Source organism: Saccopteryx bilineata, chromosome 5 (genome assembly GCF_036850765.1).
Source record: "Saccopteryx bilineata isolate mSacBil1 chromosome 5, mSacBil1_pri_phased_curated, whole genome shotgun sequence".
NCBI lineage: Eukaryota > Metazoa > Chordata > Mammalia > Chiroptera > Emballonuridae > Saccopteryx > Saccopteryx bilineata.
Window position 1 is genome coordinate 214,713,751 of NC_089494.1, and position 20,181 is coordinate 214,733,931.

The following is a 20,181-nucleotide window of genomic DNA, read 5'->3' on the forward strand; positions in this document are numbered from 1 at the left end:
ACATACAATTCCAATGAAGAATAAATGCCATCAATGTATTCTAATGTTTTGTTGTTGTTTTTTGAAAACAAATTGGGGCCACACCTCAGTGCTGATCATACCTCCCCAACCGGAAAAGTATGACCTTATGAATCATCACCAGTTGCACGTTTTGTGCCCTTGACTGCTTGAGCTTCTCTGTAGGACCAGCTGTCACAACATTGATCATGTTCTTATCAGACTATATCTCAGCTGCAGACCTCAGTCACTAAACCTGTCAGACTTGTTGCCTTTCTTGTTGCCAATGACTGTCATTATTTTCCAGCTTCCCAGTCCTGACCTGGCTGATATAGATCAGATGGTGACTGGATAGAGGCTGCCCCAGTGCTGGGTCCATGATGTATGCGTAAGTACTCTTGAGGCTTTTCTCAGTCCGGGTTATCAACAGGGACAGAGGTTCACAACTCCTGCGGTAGGCTGGACAGATGTTGGCTGTTAGAAAGTGCTATAAAAATAAGAGTTTTTCATGTGTTGTTGTATTTTGTGTTAAAGTTTTATTTTGTTGTTTTTAAATGTAAGAGTTTTTTTTTAACAACAGAAACCAATGTAGTCAGTCCTTTCCTTCTAAGTAATAGAAATAAAAATTATATGCAGTAATAAATTAACTATATTATATTTAACCATTTAGAAAAACATGCTTCATAAAGTAAAATTTTTGATAGAATTTATTAAATTTTTCTAGCATAATAAATAGTTTGGTATAAATGTTTGTCATGTTATTTATGGAAACATTCTCAGAAAACTAAATATAAATGTAAGAGCAGAGTCTATTAGAATTTTTTTAAACTCTAATATAAAGTATGGTAGCAACAAGAATATTGTATATATCATGAGTGAAATGATAAAAACTAAAATTTTTTGTGGCTAAAAATTACTAAGTTAACAAAAATCTAGACTCTGTAACATTTATCATAATTGAATTTCAAGATAATTGATCAATTATGAATCTAAGGTAAAGAATTTGTATATATTTATATTTAGGCAATTTCAGGCTATTGTTTTACAGACTCGGAAATGAATAACATATTTGGTTAGAGTAATTTCATTCAAACTCCTGCTTAATCAAACATTGCTTCACAATGGGGTTCTTGACTTCTGAATAGACACAAATTTCCCATATGTTCTGCATTAATATGCCAAATTTATTCATGATTTTATGATAATTATAATTGTGCAATTATTTGATTTTGTCTTTAATTAAGTATAGTACTTGAAGCCTGTAGACTCTGACATTAAATGATGGGTGTTCTTGCCCTTTAAATAACAGCATGAGCCTGAGGAAGACTGGTGTCGTGGACAAAGCTTCCTCCTATGGACCCTTGCATGAGAGCATGATGTAGCATATTATCTAAAGTCCTTACTAAATACAAGCAAGTGTATTTCTTGTTTACCAAGACAAGGACAGAAAGTAAGATAAAGCATCCAGTGGAAAATACTACCTGTTATATTGAACAAATTTTCATACAAATATGATGGGCTAACAATTTTAGTTTAAAAAAAAATAGTGAGCAAAGAGCTTGAAGTTCTGTTGTTTTCATTCTTTTCAGATTTCTGCAGTATCGTTTTTCTATCAACCTGGTTCTTCTCTTCCCAATTTATGACATCATCTCTACTCATTCATTTTTCTACTCAAAGTATCATTGGAGACATGAAATTCCTGAATTCATCAGCTTTAATCCAGTTTATAGTTCTGAGAATTTTAAGTATACTTTTTAATTGCATTCCAAATCAGTATTATTTTTAGCACAGATAGTGTAAAAAACTATGGATTGTGCCATAGAGATAAGATTAAAAGATTATTAACTGAATTAATTAGTAAAGGTATTTTACCCAAGGGATATAGTCTTAAAGAGTAGGAGTTAGAAATGGAAACCTTCTTAGCAGACGTTATATCTTTCTTTGCACTGGCCGGTTTCTCAGTTTGTTAGAGCATCATCCTGATATGTCAAGGTTGTCAGTTCAATCTCTGGTCAGGGCACACACAAGATTCAACCAATGAATGTATAACAAAGTGGAACAACAAATTCATATTCTCTCTCTCTCTCTCTCCTTTCTCTCTCTCTTAATCTCTTTGTCTAAAAATCAATAGCTCTTTAAAAATGTTTTAAAAAGTTATGTTTTTCTCCTTGTGATATAGTGGAAGGAGTACTAGCATGAGATTTAGATGAGTTTAGATCCAGCTTTGCACTCTTTGTTTGAACAGGTTACCTCTCAAGACTTTATATTTTAGTCATAAAACTGGGAAGAGTTCACAATAAAATAACTAGGGGAGAGGTTGTCATCATTAATGGGACTTGAAATCATTTTTGTTGATAAGCACAAAGCTATTTTTGGTTTATTTGATACTATTAAATTTAGTTTTTATTTTTTGTGTATTTAATAATAATAAAATACTATCCAATATTGATTTTTGTTATATTTTTACTATATCCTAAGTACTAAAGCAGTAAGTGAAAGTATTATTTTGTGAAACTGTTGTTTCAGATATATGATTATGTGTGTGCTCTAAGCTGTGATATAGAACATTTTTATTGTGAGTCATGGTCAAAAATATTTCTTTTAACATTGCACTAGATAGCCTTAAAATTCTTTAGAAAATTTAAATTTCATGTTTTCTAAAGAGTTAATGGCTAGATAACATGAAGAACGTTAACTTTCTTAAGAAATCCTAGAGGAACATTTAAATTATGCCAGAGTATAATTTTTTTTTGTTTTTTGTTTTTTTACTAGTCCCAATATCTGATTCCCTCTACTGTGAGGCAGAGATAAGAAATGTGGTTACCAGCAAGTAGAGACCTCAGAGGCAAGAAGCAAATCAATAAGCACATGCTAATAAATGTAAAAAAAGAAGTATAAACAAGTGTTATGGAAGTGTCCACTTGATCTCATAAAAGCTTTTCTGAATACATAATTACTGAGTTAAGTTTTAAAAAGTAGAAATTAGAAGAATAAAGAAAGAAAGGGGTATTCTAGTCTTTGCAAAGGTCAAGAGACTTGAAATATACGCACAAATAGCTATTGGAAATTATCAGGTGAAACTGAAGTGATCAGTCAGATTAAGAAAGGCCTTTTAGGCCCTGGCCAGTTTGCTCAGTGCATAGCCTGTTGACCTAAAGTATAGATGTCCGAGGTTCGATTCCCAGTCAGAGCACACAAGAGAAGCAACCATCTGCTTCTCTTTCCCTCTCTCTTCCCCTTCTTTCCCATTTCTTCTCCTGTAGCCAGTAGCTTGATTGAGTCAAGCATTGGCCCCAGACAGGAGTTGCTGTGTGGATCTTGTCAGGATGCATGTGGGAGTCTATCTTACTCTCTCAGCAACTCTCACTTAAAATAAAAGCACAAATAGAGAAAGGTCTTTTATACCACATTAAAATCTTTGAACTACATTAGAAGAGTTGAGTGAAAGTTAAACAAAAGGAAGACATGATGAAATTTGTAATTTGGAACGATAGGATGGACCATCAAAGCAGATTGATGGTTTAGTTGCCTTCTGGGTACAGTTGCAGACCTAAAGGAATAGAGTGGCAGGAAGACCACCTATATATATACCTATATACAGTATATATATTCTGCCTACAGTGAACAGTCCTTCTCACATTCGGTAAGACACTATAATCATCCTTCAAGATTCTAATCAAAGTTAATTGTGAAAATTTTCTCCTACCTTCACATCTTGTACCTTAATTATTTCTTAAACCCAGCCATCCTATTCAAACCTACATAACACATTGTATATACTTCTGTTGGCACTATTCTGTATGGTTAATTATTTGTTTTCAATTATACCTTCTTAGCTAAGCAGAGTGCTTAATGTATGTATCCCCAGTGCCAAACACAATGCCTGGCCCCTTATAGACTCTCAACATTTGTGTGAAAATATTCAATAAAATATGCCTAGAGCCAAAAACCAGAAGATGAGGAAGAGGAAAGGTTAAGAGTAAATAAATAATTTAAGTTAATTTTTTACATATTTATTCAAGAAAGCCTATGATATATTTGAGGTGGAGTAATTCAGAAGGTAAATAAAAAGCTAAACAGTGGAGAGAATTCATTCCAAGTAAACATATAATGGGAATTTATTGTAGAAGTGATGAGAGCAGCAGATAAGTACTTATAGACTAGACTTTTAAGTTTCATTTATTCATTAATTCAACAAATGCTTATTATTCTAGCTGATAGTATACTGGTAGCACACCACATACACATAATTATTATATATACCTATATACATTATACATACATGTGTTGGGAATATATATTACATATGTATATATATACATATCATATGCACATAAATACACATATAGACACACATATAAATAAAACATATTCTCTACTTTTATGATGTTTACATTTTAAAGACAGAAACATAATAAATAACTAAACAAGCAAATGGATGTGAATTATAAATGTGATGCATAAAGTTTTTGTACTTTTTTCCAAAACCTTTTTTAATTCAATTCATTTATTTTATACTTGGATTTGATGATAATGCTGGTAGTGGTAACTAATGGCTGTGCTTTACAATAGGCTTTTAGTTTATATTATAACACTCTGCAGTGCACTTTTGTTTATCTGCAAGATAAATTTGTGAAATGTATTTTTTTTTTACCTCCTTTATTCTCCTGCTCCCTACCTCCATACCCCCTTTCCCTCTGGGAACTGCTACCCTGTTATCTGTATCTATATGTTATGTGTCTATAACTTGGCTAATTCCTTCACCTTCTTTTGATTCTATCCCCACATCCCTCTGACAGTTGTCCATCTGTTCCCTGCGACTCTGCCTCTGATTCTATTTAGTTCCTCAGTTTATTGTGTTCATTAGATTCCACATATAAATGAAATGTATTTTTAAAACACTAAATACTAAAAAAGTTTTCTATGGTGTTTAATAAGTCTTGTGAAGACCTAAAAAGAACCTCTTAAAACTATTCAACACATGTAGAAAGACAGCATGGAAACCAATATTTGACCAAGATAAGATTGCTTTGCTTCAAATAGTTATTTGCAGTAGTGTTTAAAAAGAATATTGTGTCTTGGAGTATTATGTGATTTGGGTTGTGTTGGTGAATGGGTATTTGGGGACTAAAAAGCAGAAAGTTTTCACATTGTTGAGTCATATAATCACTATATAAATTTATTATTTATTATGAAACATTTGAACCCTTAGCTTTTTAGTAATGCTTATATTCAAACTCCTGATTCAAAAACCAACTCAAAGACAAATCAGAAATATTTGCATTGGGTTCTGTACATTATATTTTCTTCCAACAATGTATATAAGTAAGCTTTAACTGTTACCTGACTCTCTACAGTTTCCAGTATTTAAAATATATTAACATGGCCCGACCTGTGGTGGCTCAGTGGATAAAGCGTCAACCTGGAAACGCTGAGGTCGCCGGTTCAAAACCCTGGGCTTGCCTGGTCAAGGCATATATGGGAGTTGATGCTTCCTGCTCCTCGCCCCTTCTCTCTCTCTCTCTCTCTCTCTCTCTCTCTCTCTCTCTCTCTCTTTCTCTCTCCCCCCCTCTATAATGAATACATAAAATCTTAATATATATATATATTAACATGTCTTGAAATCATACTGCAAAGTTTTTAAGATTTTATAATTAATTACTTATTATTGCTCAAAATTTGAAACGGGCTACTTTAAAAGATACAACATTTATACTACATTATCATTAGATAAAGAGAGCAGCCCACACCTTGGATATTTTATAGAACATAAAAATACATTAATTTAAAATATAACCATAGAAAATATACAGTAGCACAATCTACTAGTAGGACCATATGAAATCAATCTTTTTCAGGTTAAAATGGCTGAATACTAGAAATTTCATGTAGTTCAAAGTTATCAAGTCTGTTCCAGATACCGTTTTATTTATTCTAGAATATAATATATGGAATGACTAATGCAAGTTTCAAATAATATAATTTAAAAAACTATCAACGTAACATTTGAAAAATTCTTTGTACTATCTAAAATACAATGGCTTAAATACTAAAATGTCAACCAATCTTGAACACACATCCCAAAAGGTAAAATGTGGTAGAGTAGTTTTGCAAGAATTAACCTCTGAAAATAGAAAATAAATCCAATGCACAACAGGGTGTAGGGTGTGGCTAGATACTACTGAAGCAAAAATGGAAGGAAATCCAGTTAATTTTTTGATCTACATACAAGGTATCAAAAATTATCTTAACTGTTTTATCTGTCCCCTTAGACCCATTGAGAGATTCTTGTATAATCAGCCAATGAACAGTCTCAAGTATTTAAAATTATTGAGGCCTTTGTGTACTATGTAGTGTCAAATCTTAAGACAAATGATACAAAGTAAGGATCTACAGTTTCATCTTGATAAAACTTTCTAAAAATAGATTAAAAGTCAGGTCAGTTATGTTGCTCCTATTGTTCGCACTGAACTTATGGTTTCAGTCATGCGTGTAGACCTGAACAAGTTGTAGAGACATGTTAGAGATTGGAATTGACAATTTGCACAGACACCGCCTCGAAACTGCATCTTTTTACTAAGGTTATGAGGCATTTCCTGCCCCATTATGACCCTACTACTTACCTTCCCTACCACTTATCATTTTTACTTCCATTATCGTCTCTCTCCTTGATGCTAACTGGTCTCTGATTATACCTTCATTTTCAATATCAAACTTGGGTTGCTTTAGGTAGTATTAGTCTTTATTTTGCTATTGATAAGGTAGACAAAAGAGCAATTCTTTACTCATTGTTTATATATTGTATTACTTTTAAGAATATATTAACTCATGGGATATTATGATTGGGTACTTGAGATATTATCAGATAAAATGATTGAGACAAGTACCTTCACCTTTTCACATTTTTAGTTAACTCAAGTAATATGTCCTTAGAAGTAAACACATACTAATATTCCTTGCCTTTCATGAGTTATCTTTTTGAGGGCAACTACATTTTGCTTAAGACTGTTCCTGTGTTTTGAGTTTACCTCTTGGTTCAATAAAAGCAGCAAGAATTGCCTGACTAGGCAGTGGCACAGTGGATAGAGCATCAGATTGGGACATGGGGGACCCAGTTTAGGAACCTCGAGGTTGCTGGCTTGAGCACGGGGTCACTGGCTTGAGTGTGGGATCACTGACATGACCCCTGGCTTGAGCCCAAAGGTCACTGGCTTGAAGAAGTGGTCACTGGCTCTGCTGTAGCCCCCTGGTCAAGGCATGTATGAGAAAGTAATCAATGAATAACTAAGGTGCCACAACAAAGAATTGATGTTTCTCATCTTTCTCCCTTCCTGTCTGTCCCTCTCTCTGACTCTCTATGTAAAAAAAAAAAAAAAGGCAGCACAAATTTAGTCAGTATTTATTTCTTTAAAATTGGAAAAACAATTCATTTCTCATTCTTTCAGCTGGTCAGCTGCCATCATTCTCTTGCTGACAACAGCTTTTAAAAAACATTAAACACTACATATTACTAAATAGTAGTAACTTGGATGATATAGCTTATTAAACAAGAACTTCATTCATGAATTTATAAACTTTGAATCAAATTTTTAGCAGTGTTGTATCTATCCATTTGTGTTGTAGGGGATCTATTTGTCCTGACTCTTTCTGGACCCTCCATTAGTTGAAAATTTGAATGGTTTAGGTAGAGTTGCAGTTGATTTTCAAGGGAACATAGTAATGCTGAGTTCAGATTTAAACATCAAAAGAAATCTTCATGATTGCCTTTCTATAAGTGACTGAATACATTTTAAAAAGGATGTATTCATTCAACAGGTTATGTATTAGTAGTTCTCTGCTTCAATTATGTTATCTACACATTAGAATAAATAAATAAAGATTAGTTATAATGTAATCTACCTATTAGAATTATATTTTCTTTGATTCATATACTAATGCTGCATCTATAATATAACTACTTACCTGCAATGAGAATATACATGAAAATAGATTTCAAATCCCACAATATACCTAATGAAATATGACTATTATAATGAATATAGATTTAAGCTTTATTTCTGTAATTCCTTTTTAGAGTTTTTCTGTAGCCAGATATAATACTATATAGAAGTTAATTTCTGCTAATCTATTTATGGAAATAAAAGTAGGATCTAATAGAATAGGAAACTCAAAAATAAAATTGTAGGTATTCTTACAAATACAAAATTTAATACTTATGTTGCTCAAACTATACAAGTTGTAAGTATTCTGGAAAAGCTCAGAAGTTAAGATTCAATTATTCTATGTGATTTCATAGCTACATGGTACGACTTTTCAAACTTTTGGGAATTAGATGATTTTATTATAGCAATGAGTGAATCACTTAATATGTACTCAGATATTCAAAAAATAAAAAGAATTGCTGTTTGAAAAAATAATAAATCTAATGAAATAGCCATTGGGTTGCATATTTTCATTCATTAGTCAATGACAAAGCAATGCAGCCTTTGAGGGGAAAATTTCAAGAATGAAAAGCTCTTAAATTTCTTTGTATGCAGCACTCTAACCTACTCATTACTTCTTTTACATATGGCTCTTCAGCAATGTGACAAAGATTCTGGGACATGTTAATTTTGTTTATTTAATATGCAGATTATATCAGTTGTAAATGAGAACATTGTTGATCTCTTTCATCTAAGTCATTTATATCTTAATCATAGCTCCTCCCTTTTAACTGGATTGCAACATACCACTGAAATATAAACCTTTATACCAGTCGATCATACAGGAAGCTAAGAGAAAAATATTGGCTGCTTGCTGAAATAACTTCATTTTAAAATACATATTTATCCATTTAATTAATTAGTTTGCCAGAAACTGAATAATAATAGCACATTCTGTTTGGTATCTGCCATATACAGAGTTTAGCAAAAGTAGGTTTACAGAATGGAAAATAATACAAAAATAAACTGTGTTTTGCAAACTCACAACTATAAACCTACTGTATACATAAAATAGAGCTGGCATTTATTGAAGTTTAAATTTATTGTAATCAATAACACTTTGTATAGCTATTTGGTCTGTAAAAAGTAGACAAAATATTAAAGATATTTTTAGGGATGGCATGCCATAAATTTTAAGTCTGTTTTTGCCCCCTCATATATACTCTCAAACTCAGTGGCAACTATCAAAATGGAATTTCTCAAGAGGCATTTATGCTGTGTCGGATGAGAATGGTTTAGTTGAAAGAAAGGTACTTGAGTGAAAAAGAGAATTTATTCATATGCCACTGGGCTATCTCATAAAACTAAAAAAGAAAAAAGAAAGAAAGAATGGATATCGGAGGCATGGACCCAGTATGGATCCAGTCAGCTGGGTGTGTGAAACAAAAAGGGAATCATTTAGCATTTTCTTCTTCAATTTTTCTTATGTCAATATTTGAAGAGAGAATTCCTGGCTTTTTTTTTCTTTTTTTTTTTTTGTATTTTTCTGAAGTTGGAAACTGGGAGGCAGTCAGACAGACTCCCGCATGCGCCCGACTGGGATCCACCCAGTATGTCCACCAGGGGGCAATGCTCTGCCCATCTTGGGCATTGCTCTGTTGCAATCAGAGCCATTCTAGCGCCTGGGGCAGAGGCCATAGAGCCGTCCTCAGCGTCCGGGCCAACTTTGCTCCAATGAAGCCTTGGCTGCGGGAGGGGAAGAGTGAGACAGAGAGAAAGGAGAGGGGGAGGGGTAGAGAAGCAGATGGGCGCTTCTCCTGTGTGCCCTGGCTGGGAATTGAACCTGAGACTCCTGCACGCCAGGCCGACACTCTACCACTGAGTTAACCGGCCAGGGCCTGGCTCATTTTTGAGAAAAAAAATAAATGTCCTGCCCATTACCTGAGCTGCAGACCAAATATCTAATGGAAGTCTCATTTTCGTCTTTATCGTTAGACGGCATCTGTTACATTTGATCAGTCTCAGGGGATAAAATAAAACCTCAGACCCGAGATTCTTTGATTCTGGGAAGTTATTGTGGTTTTCTCTTAATTGTTGTTTGTCAAATGTTGTTTTCTGTTCTCCTTGATTTTGGGAAATGCTGGCAAGTTATGAATCTGAGGTACATTTTGGTTCATTTTCATAGTTAACATTTTTCAAGTCACAGAGATTCTCTGACTAACTGCTCTGCAAGGGTGTTTTGGAAAGGTAAGAAAAGAAGCAGAAGACAAACCACTGCCCTTCAGGAACTTACAATCTTAGAGAAGTGAACTTTACACACATAAGCAAACAATAAGTTAGCGTGCAGTTAAGGGTAATAAACTATATACTATATAGCACAGGTGAAAAGGACAGAAGAATGTTAACATGCCAGGGTGTTTATATATAATCACCACAGATAGTATCTGTATAATTTGTATATCTTTTGTCTGTATGGTATCCCTGTTAATATTAAGTATTTCGCCTGACCTGTGGTGGCACAGTGGATAAAGCGTCAACCTGGAAATGCTGAGGTTGCCGGTTCAAAACCCTGGGCTTGCCTGGTCAAGGCACATATGGGAGTTGATGCTTCCTGCTCCTTCCCCCCTTCTCTCTCTCTCTCTCTCCCCTCTCTATAATGAATAAATAAAATCTAAAAAAAAAATTAAAAAAAAATATTAAGTATTTCCAGGTTTCACAATTACTAGTTTTAAAAATATTCAGAGTAATGTGATAAAATTCTATATATTTACAATATTGTTCTTTAATAAACTTTATGTGATATGATATTGGCCAGATTTATAAAGCTAATTTTGCACATTTAGACACAAAAATTTTTGTGTGATTATTTTACATATCTCCTTGCCGTGACTTTGGGCTGTTCTCTTTCATGCTCATTGTTTCATCTACACTAGTCTTATTTCAATATATGAACTTGACAAGTTTCTACTCACCTAACACAGGCCGCATGCGTTGCTCCCTCTAAGCTTTACCTAATTAGATAATCCTTCATATTTTGGTTTAAATGTTCCCAGAGAAACTTTCCCTGATCTCTTTCTTTAGATAAGTTTTCCCCATTATATGCAACTTGCATTTTGCTAGCATTTCATAATAACTAACACATATTCTTATAATATTTTTAATGTCTGTATCTCCTCCTCGACTGTATACTCTAAGAGTAGTCTGATTAAACATTCTACTCTCAAACAGTAAAATTTTCAATAATTATTTTTAATGAATATATAAACATCAGAATTATTTTTTTTACCTAGCATAAAAGGAAGACCTGATTTCAAAAAAGTACTGGGAATCTTTTGTAATTAGCATATCATGCATATGTAATGGATGCTTCCAAAGTGCATGAAATATAGACAAAACTTTCTTCAGTGGGTTATAGTATTTTCTTTTTAAGTGTTTCTGTATGCATTTAATACCAAAGCAATACTGAGTTATAATATAGCTTGAATTAAATCTTCTTTGAGTTTCAAAAGAAATTTTTCATATTCTTGTTAGAAGCTATGTGATTAACATTTAAATATGTGCATTGGTTTGATTTTTAAAATTATGATGAACTAAAAACCCAGCCTCTAACTTACTGAAACAAACAAAAAATAATTTAATATAACAGTAAACCAAAGGCAGGGCTAGTCTCAGTGGTGTGTGATATAGCAGCTCAGTTGTATTATATAAGAACCAAGTTCTTTCTTTATCTCTACTTTGCTGTTCTTAATAAGTCAGCTTTTTTTCTCAGTCGGCTCCTCTCAGAGTTGCAGATGGCTAGAGCAGGGGACAAACAATGTCCAGAGGGAAAGAAAAGGAACCATTTCTTAGTTTAACTTATTTTAAAAGAAAGAAAACTATTTGCTAGCAGTGATCCCAACTGACTTTCCTTCTCAGATCACCAATGGCCAGGATTGAATGAATGGCTATTTTTGAACAACCATTTTCTAGGAAGGTGGAAGTATCAGGATTAACTGACATTAATTACCTGGGGGCTAAATATATGTAGAAATGTGATTTAATGGAACTTTTGTCCCTGTATCAATGATAATTAATATTTCTTTTTATAATTCAGTGAATTGATGATTGAGAATTCTAAGAGGCAAAACTAGCCAGAAAGTTATTTCAATTAAGGTGTACAACTTTCTAATTAAGATAATATTATATACCAGATCTAATTGGTTATTTTTTAATTAGGTGCTCAGATTTCTTTTTGGTGATATCTTTCTTTTTCTATTATTTCAGATAGCCATACAAAATTTCAAGAAGTTACCTTTACTCACTACCATGTTAGAATATTAATATAAAAAGACATTTGACTTTGTTCAGTCTGTGGACATGATCTTAACACTATTTCTTTTTCCCTTGAGAGAATAACTTCTTCCCATTTGATACTTAAGATAATTGAAAAATAAATATTCTAACTACAACTTCTATCGCCCAATTGGGAAAATGATAGGTTTCCTCTAGTCTCTAATAGAGACATTTCAAATTAATAAGCATTGAAAATTTCTTATACCATCGTGCAAGATTAAGATAAAGTATATTTTATGATTTTTCTCTCTCCTTGTTATAATTGCATCTGTGGAAATGGAATGGTCTAAGCCTTATTGAAACATTCAACTAGTGACAGTCTTACAGTGGTACCTTGACACACAAGTTTAATTCATTTCATGGCCAAGTTCATGACTCAATTTGCTCATGTGTCAAATCGAATTTCTCCATTTAAATTAATGGGAATGCAATTAATCCATTCTGGCCCCCCAAAACCACACAAATTCTTTGTTTTATATGCTTTTAAATAAGAAAATGTACTTTATAAATAATAAATACACATACATACACATATATATACATAATAAGAGAGAATGTAAAGAAATAAACTGGTTTATGAAGTGTATTTATCTTCGAGGTCAGGCAAAGATGCTGGCATAAGGGTAGGAGACATTAGCATAACAATGGCCCTTCCCAAGCAGGAAGGTAATTAGCAGTTTCACAGCTGCCCAGCACCATTCTTTTAAATACAGGGACAGATATAAAGTCAGAGGAGGGATAGATAGGGACAGTCAGACAAGAACGGAGAGAGATGAGAAGCATCAATCATCAGTTTTTTGACACCTTAGTTGTTCATTGATTGCTTTCTCATATGTGCCTTGACTGTGGGCCTTCAGCAGACCGAGTAATCCCTTGCTCGAGCCAATGACCTTGGGTCCAAGCTGGTGAGCTTTTGCTCAAACCAGATGAGCCTGCGATCAAGCTGTGACCCCAGGGTCTCAAACCTGGGTCTTCCACTGCGCCACCAGTCTGATGCTCTATCCACTGTGCCACTGCCTGGTCAGGCTGCCCAGCACCATTTTAACAATAAAAGTGAGCAAACTCAGAAAATACAAATTTTACAAACTCATGTGTCCAACAATCATCATTTCTTTACTGCCTTTTGGCTTTTTTGCCACATTTTCCTTGCTTTCACATAGAGGCCCTTTCAACAAAAACCTTACCATGGAAGTTTGTTTCTTCCTCCCTTTCAGAACGTTCAGCAGGCTAACTAGTGGAGGGTGGAGGAAGTTCATTATATGGCCAGTAGTCGTGGCTGTTGTGGCCATACATATTTAGGTTCCCATTAGATTCAGGCAAACAGTAAAGAAACAGTAGACCCAAAAAATGGTGGGCTATTCCTTTATTCAAGACTTGTACCTGCCAACGAGCAAATACACACAGGGCTCCCAAAGCCACTTATACCTTCTCTGGTTCCACAACCAGGAGAATCTCTGGTTTTTCCTAGAATCAAAAGCCCCCACTAGTCTCAGTCACCTCTGGTTCCCCATCTGCACACCTTCTCCCTTCTACTCTCTGCACAAACCGGCTTCTCCTTCAGCACCCTGCCATCTTGGCTCCTCCTTCAGCACTCTGCATCCTCTTTGCTATCATGGCTTCTTCTCTTTCTCCTTCTTCTCTCCTTTCTAAAACTTTTCTGGTGCCAAAACCTCTCCTCCAGCCAATATTAGCATAACAGTGGCCTTTCCCAAGCAGGAAAGTAATCTGCAATTTGCAATCAACTGTTCTGCTCCAAGGGCAAGCACACACGTGGCTGCCCAGCACCATTTTTAATAATAAAAGTGAGCAAACTCAAAAAACACAAATTTTACAAACTCATTTGCCCAACAGTCATGATTCAAATATCCGCTCATGACTTAAAGCAAAAAATCCCGTGAATGACCACTCATCTCTCAAATTGCTCGTGATTTTAAGTGCTCATGTGTCAAGGTACGACTGTACTAAGAAGAAAGGTTCTAGTTAGAAGAGAATCTTAACATGAAAAAGTATACACACGACTTTCCATAGAGATTTGTCATATATGCGTGGGCCCCACAAAAATACTTGTTACAGAAGAAAATTAGCTTTCCTTTTATTTATATAACTTATATTGAGGAAGGTTACATAAATAAAAGTTTTTCTTATATAAATCTTTTACAAATTTTTTTAGAGTAGTATTTAAGAATTTCATGCTTTTTTAATGCTGTTGTATATGGACCATTGTTGGTGATTTAATTCCATTGTGTCCTATGTCCGCGGCTGAACACTGAGTCTATGGATATTGCTGCCACTCAAAAGTTCCTTTGGGCATTCAAAACTGCATTTAAAACAAATGCTGTGTTTGTTTTCTGTTGCTACTTGTCTCCGTCTCCACTAGCACGTGTGTATCACTACCTGTGTGTTTGTTTCAAGGAAGGTTGTTAACCTCAGTTAACCCATGTCATTAAGAAGGTATTACTAATCACAGGCATTCCCAGAAATGAAGGCTTTTTGGCAAGAAGTAGGGAGAACTGTGCCCAAACAGAATATCTAATGTGTATCTGTGCTTCAGGTTGAACACAGATATGTTAAGACACATAAGAGATAAAAAGAATTTCCCCTGAGGGCTGCTGCCTGGATAACTGATTAGCATATAAATATTTATATTGCTCTTGGAGCAGTGTACCTCATTCACCTTCAGCTTGATTATTTACATTTCTTTAGTAGCAAGCATAGTCAGGTATTTAAATTCTCATCTTGATGGTATCATGTATCTGATGGATTCATTTCACCCACTTCAGATTAATTGTACAGGGTTTCCTTGTAACATTTTAATGACATTAAGAATGAGCACAGAAATGTTTCCAATGAGGAAGTCATGAGAGTGATAAAAATATTTGAATAATATTGGTCACAATTATTAAGGAATGCTATAGAGTCCTCACAAAATAACTTCTCTTTTGTACTTTAAACCTTTGGCCAACTCATTTTTCTTTTCTTTGTGTTACTTGGTCAAACCAATATATAACTTTCTTCTCATTGCTTCTTGGCCTTTTGGCTAAGCGTAAGTGTAATATATAACTTTCTTAAACATAAACTCTTGGCTTTCTGTTTCTAATTTTGAGAGGCATCACTTAGTTGATTGATCATATTATTTTTCATTAATTTTTTGTTCTTTTAAAAAATTTTTGTTATTTGATTTTAAAACAAAGCCATATCCTTAAATTCTGAGTGTAAAAAGCAGACTTATAGCCTGAGCAGGCGGTGGTGCAGTAGATAGAGCGTAGGACTGGGATGTGGATTACCCATGTTCGAGACCCTGAGGTCACCAGCTTGAGCGTGGGCTCATCTGGCTTGAGCAAAAGCTCATCAGCTTGGACCCAAGGTCGCTGGCTCAAGCAGGGGATTACTCAGTCTGCTGAAGGCCCACGGTCAAGGAACATATGAGAAAGCAATCAATGAACAACTAAGGTGTCAAAACGAAAAACTGATGATTGATGCTTCTCATCTCTCTCCGTTCCTGTCTGACTGTCCCTATCTCTCTCTCTCTCTAACTCTCTCTCTGTCTCTGTTAAAAAAAGAAAAAGTAAAAAGCAGACTTATGAAGTTCTCAGGGAGATGTATTAGCATTATTCATAGTCACCTGTTATATAATTCCTATTAATATTTTTCAATTCTTGGAAGAGATAAAGGAAATACTTTCTTAACATGTTCCTGACTGTTTTCCAATGACAGTAAGGGGATTTGGCTAACTGGTGGAAGGAACTGGAAATGTTCACATGATATTAGTTTATGTGACAACAGGTACCTAGATTTGTTCCTCAGTGAAGACACAGTGCCTATAATGGTGCTGGGTACACAGTAGGTGCTCAATAGGAACTTGTTGAATGAATACATGTGACAGAAGGGTTAGATTCATTTTGCATGATCCTAAGGAAATATAACTAGTGTAATAGATGTAAACTCTAGCAATGCATTCCTATAAACAATCATCAGGTTATTCAAAGGTGAGAGAAGTTTCCTCAGAAAGTAAGAAAGAAGGAATTTAAGAATAGGCTGGCCAACATTATAGTAGTGATATAATGAAGGGGATTTTAGCTTTGATGATTGAAAGGGATTGATTATAAGTTATATTTAATTATGAATCTGAGATTCTATATGGATTTCTGGGTAAAACCAAGAAAGAGGTCTTCAAATTCCTACCCTCATGTTTACAAATACATTTGGATCTGCAACCAATTTCAGAAGAAGTAGGTCCCTTTGTCAAAGACTATCTTCTCTAGATTTCAGCCTCTGCTACCTATTCTGAGGCTCTGGGACAGAGAGAAAATAAATGGCTCATGTCTATATGTACTGCGTGCCTGCTGGTTTCTTACTTATAGGTCAAAGCCTGCCCAGGAGTTTCCTTTGTAGACAAGACTTTTTAGAGGTGACATTTGAAAGATGAAAAGGTACCGCTTGGATGCGTGGCAGGTAAAGGCTGGAGGATAGACTGTAAGAGAGATCAGTAGAGGCTGTGTGGCAGACCAGGCTGCTGAGGGCTATATCATGAGGGACCATGGATGATGCTTAAGAGTTTGTATGTCAATTTAAAATTCAGCATTAATTCTTGCAAATGGGCCTCAGTGAGTGATTACATACTGGCAGAGTTCTGTACAGCCTCTCCATCCCAGAATAGCTCTGTTTTAAATTGATGTTATACATTCGAGTTCAATAAAAGCATTAATTTGAGAAAGGGGTTTTACCATCTCAAAAAATTGCTTTCCCTTGCTCTGGCTAAATACCTTGGAATCCTCCTCACCTCTTCTTTCATGTATTCTGCAACTAGTTTATCAGCAAAGTCTGTTACTTCTGCTTTCAAAATATATTCTGAATCCAATTATACATTCTAATGTTCTCAGTGTTACCATCCTAGTCCAAGCCATCATTTTCTCTCACCTGAACTGTTCTTACAATAGTTCCCTAACCGTTTCCCTGCCTCTGCTATACTTCATGCTACCCTCGCCGCTCACTACGGTGTATTCTCCACAAAGGGAGATTTTTAACAAGATGATTCCATTTCACTGATCAGAACTTTATAATGGCTTCCCTTTTCACACAAAATAACATAAAAAAGGTCCTTAATGTACCTGCTAGGTTATGATCTGGCTCATGACTCTGACCTATCTCTTCTTCCCATTTCTGCTTGTTCTCTGCACTCTGGCCACATTGACCTCACTCTTTTGCCAGCACACCAAGTCTGTTCCCACTTCAGAACACTTGGATTTATTGTTCCCTTTGCTTCTAGTACTTATCATTAAATATTTGCATTACTCCAGTCTTTACTTTGTTTATGTCTCTGTTTAGATGTCACCTCTGTAGAAAGGTTTTTCCTGATTCTCTTAACCCGATCACATGCCAACTCATTCTCCATCCCCTTACCTGACACTTTCCATTTACATATAGCTTTTTTTGCTGCTCACTATCTCCCCAATCAAAAAATGCAATGTCAAAGAATATATCCTCAGTCCTGCTATATTTCTACTGCATAAAATATAAAATAGTGTCTGAAACAAGTAGATGCTCAATGAACATACATTGAAATGAATGAAATTAAAGGTGTCTTATTAACAATATGCTTGGTAGTCATGGTAACCATAAAGTCTTCTTTAGGCAAAGGTTGTTGTTGTTTTTTTGTTGTTGTTGTTTTTTGCATTTGTCCGAAGCTGGAAACAGGGAGGCAGTCAGACAGACTCCTGCATGCGCCCGACCGGGATCCACCCGGAATGCCCACTAGGGGGCGATGCTCTGCCCATCTGGGGCGTTGCTCTGTTGCATCCAGAGCCATCCTAGCACCTGAGGCAGAGGCCACAGAGCCATCCTCAGTGCCCGGGCCATCTGTGCTCCAATGGAGCCTCGGCTGTGGGAGGGGAAGAGAGAGACAGAGAGGAAGGAGAGGGGGAGGGGTGGAGAAGCAGATGGGCGCTTCTCCTGTGTGCCCTGGCCAGGAATCGAACCTGGGACTCCTGCATGCCAGGCCGACACTCTACCACTGAGCCAACCGGCCAGGACCCTTCTAGATTGTTTTTTTTTAATACAATTGCAAGAGCCTGGTATGTTTTTGAAGGAAATGAGGAAACTATATAAATGTTATTCATATTTGTAGGAATTAAATTACTAAATATTGTTGCTTGTGTAGCTGTTTTCAGAGGTCAAGCTGACCTTGCTGATCTTATAGCCTGGGAGGAGGTTGTTTCCAGGTGCTTACAAGATGGCAACCATAGTTTTAAAATAAAGGTCAGCTATAAAGGGAGATAGAACTTGTGCTGGATATAGAATTAATAGGTCTAAAAATAGTTTTTAAAAAAATTTTTGGAAACCATGAAATTTTTATCACTAATAGCCGAAATGTCTTATATGCCTTTTACTATTATATTGCACTATGTAAATAGGCTTTAATAGAACTAATATTCCCTCTGCCCATCCCATCATGTAAAGAGTTATACACATTCATTAAAGAAGCAAGATGCTATGCAATTTCTGCCCACACTCTGCAACTTTGCTCTTCTCTATTGCTTGCCAAACTAGTCATGTCTAGCTGATAGGGAAGCTAATTTTGATGACTAACTCATATTTGAAATTTCCATTTCCTACCACTTTTTAAGTTCTTTATTCTTCTGTAGTCATATTATTGTTTTTAGAATATTCCCTGATGTACCTTTCAGACCAAATCATGGATATTTCTTGGCAGAGTCTTTGATTTGTGTTCCCAGTCTTGAAAATTCTCATTCTCAAATAATAGTATTTTTAGGACTTTATTTTGATGTGCCATTATTACTTAGACAGCTATATCATTTTAAATATTGCAACAACACACTCAGTTCCTCTCTTTTACTACACATCATTTGCCAGTGTTTCTGATTCACGTGTTCAAGAATTGCGGAAGTCTTCCCACAGAAAGGGATCTCCCCAAAAATTCCACTGCTATCAGTTGAACTAAATTAGACTGTGTAAATCATTAACATAGATTCCAAAATTCTCTTACACCTAATATTTCTCACTTTCTATCTAAAATATATAGTTTTATTTCTTTAGTTAATTGATTAATTTTTCTATTGAGTGAGCATCTTAAAAATGCTATTAGTCAAAATTTTTCTTTGACTTACAAATAAATTCATGGTCATATTCATGTTATGATAATGAGAAGTTGTTGTGCTTGTGAACAACAGGTCATAGGTGCAGGATATACTTAACCAGTATAACATACTGGGGAACTCCCTCTATCTTTCAAGGACTAGCTCAGCTGTCACATTGTCTGAGATGTCTTTTCTATACCCATTTCTGTCCCATTCCCAAACAACTTTCTTACTCAACCCTCCATGTTTTTTTATAGTAGTACTTGGTAAGCCTTTATTTTCCATGACACTACACTGATTCTATTATTTTATGTCTTTTTATTTAACATAAACCCCTGGGATACAAAATCTATGTTATTTTGTTTTTTAAATATTTTTGTATTCTGAGTGTTTAGAATATATTTGGCATATAAGAAAATGTTCTTAAGATGAATTAAATTAAGTATTAAAAAAGGACATGCAACAATCTAGCTGACCATAACACACATCATGTGGCTCTGAGTAGGTTCCAAGTTGAGTACGAGCTGAGTTTTGTCTAGAAATGGCACATTTACATTAATAAAACTATTGTCATATTATTAATATGTAGTTTGGGGGCCATTTTGCATGAACTCAATGGTCACATTGTAAAACTATGATGAAGGAAAATTACTGGTAAAACTCATAATCTGTTTGGAGTTCAGAAAAAGTAGATGATAGCCAAGATTACAAGGCTTAGACCAAGCTTTGCCTCTGTAACAACAAATGAAATACTGTAGTTTTAGTGATATTTATTATTAAATGGCTCTATTCTATATATACATATATGCATATAAAATATATCTATTAACAGCTTT

The 20,181-nt window shown here is 35.0% G+C and overlaps 1 protein-coding gene across 1 annotated transcript in view; it reads left to right on the forward strand.

Moving 5' to 3' along the window:
• Positions 1–236: 236 nt before the first annotated feature.
• Positions 237–20,181, forward strand: part of TMPRSS11F (transmembrane serine protease 11F) — a 75,788-nt gene continuing 55,843 nt past the window's right edge. Inside the window, exon 1 of the mRNA XM_066279759.1 lies at positions 237–385. Within this exon, the coding sequence (XP_066135856.1) occupies positions 375–385 (11 nt within the window). The 5' untranslated portion in view covers positions 237–374. The remainder of the gene's footprint in view (positions 386–20,181) is intronic.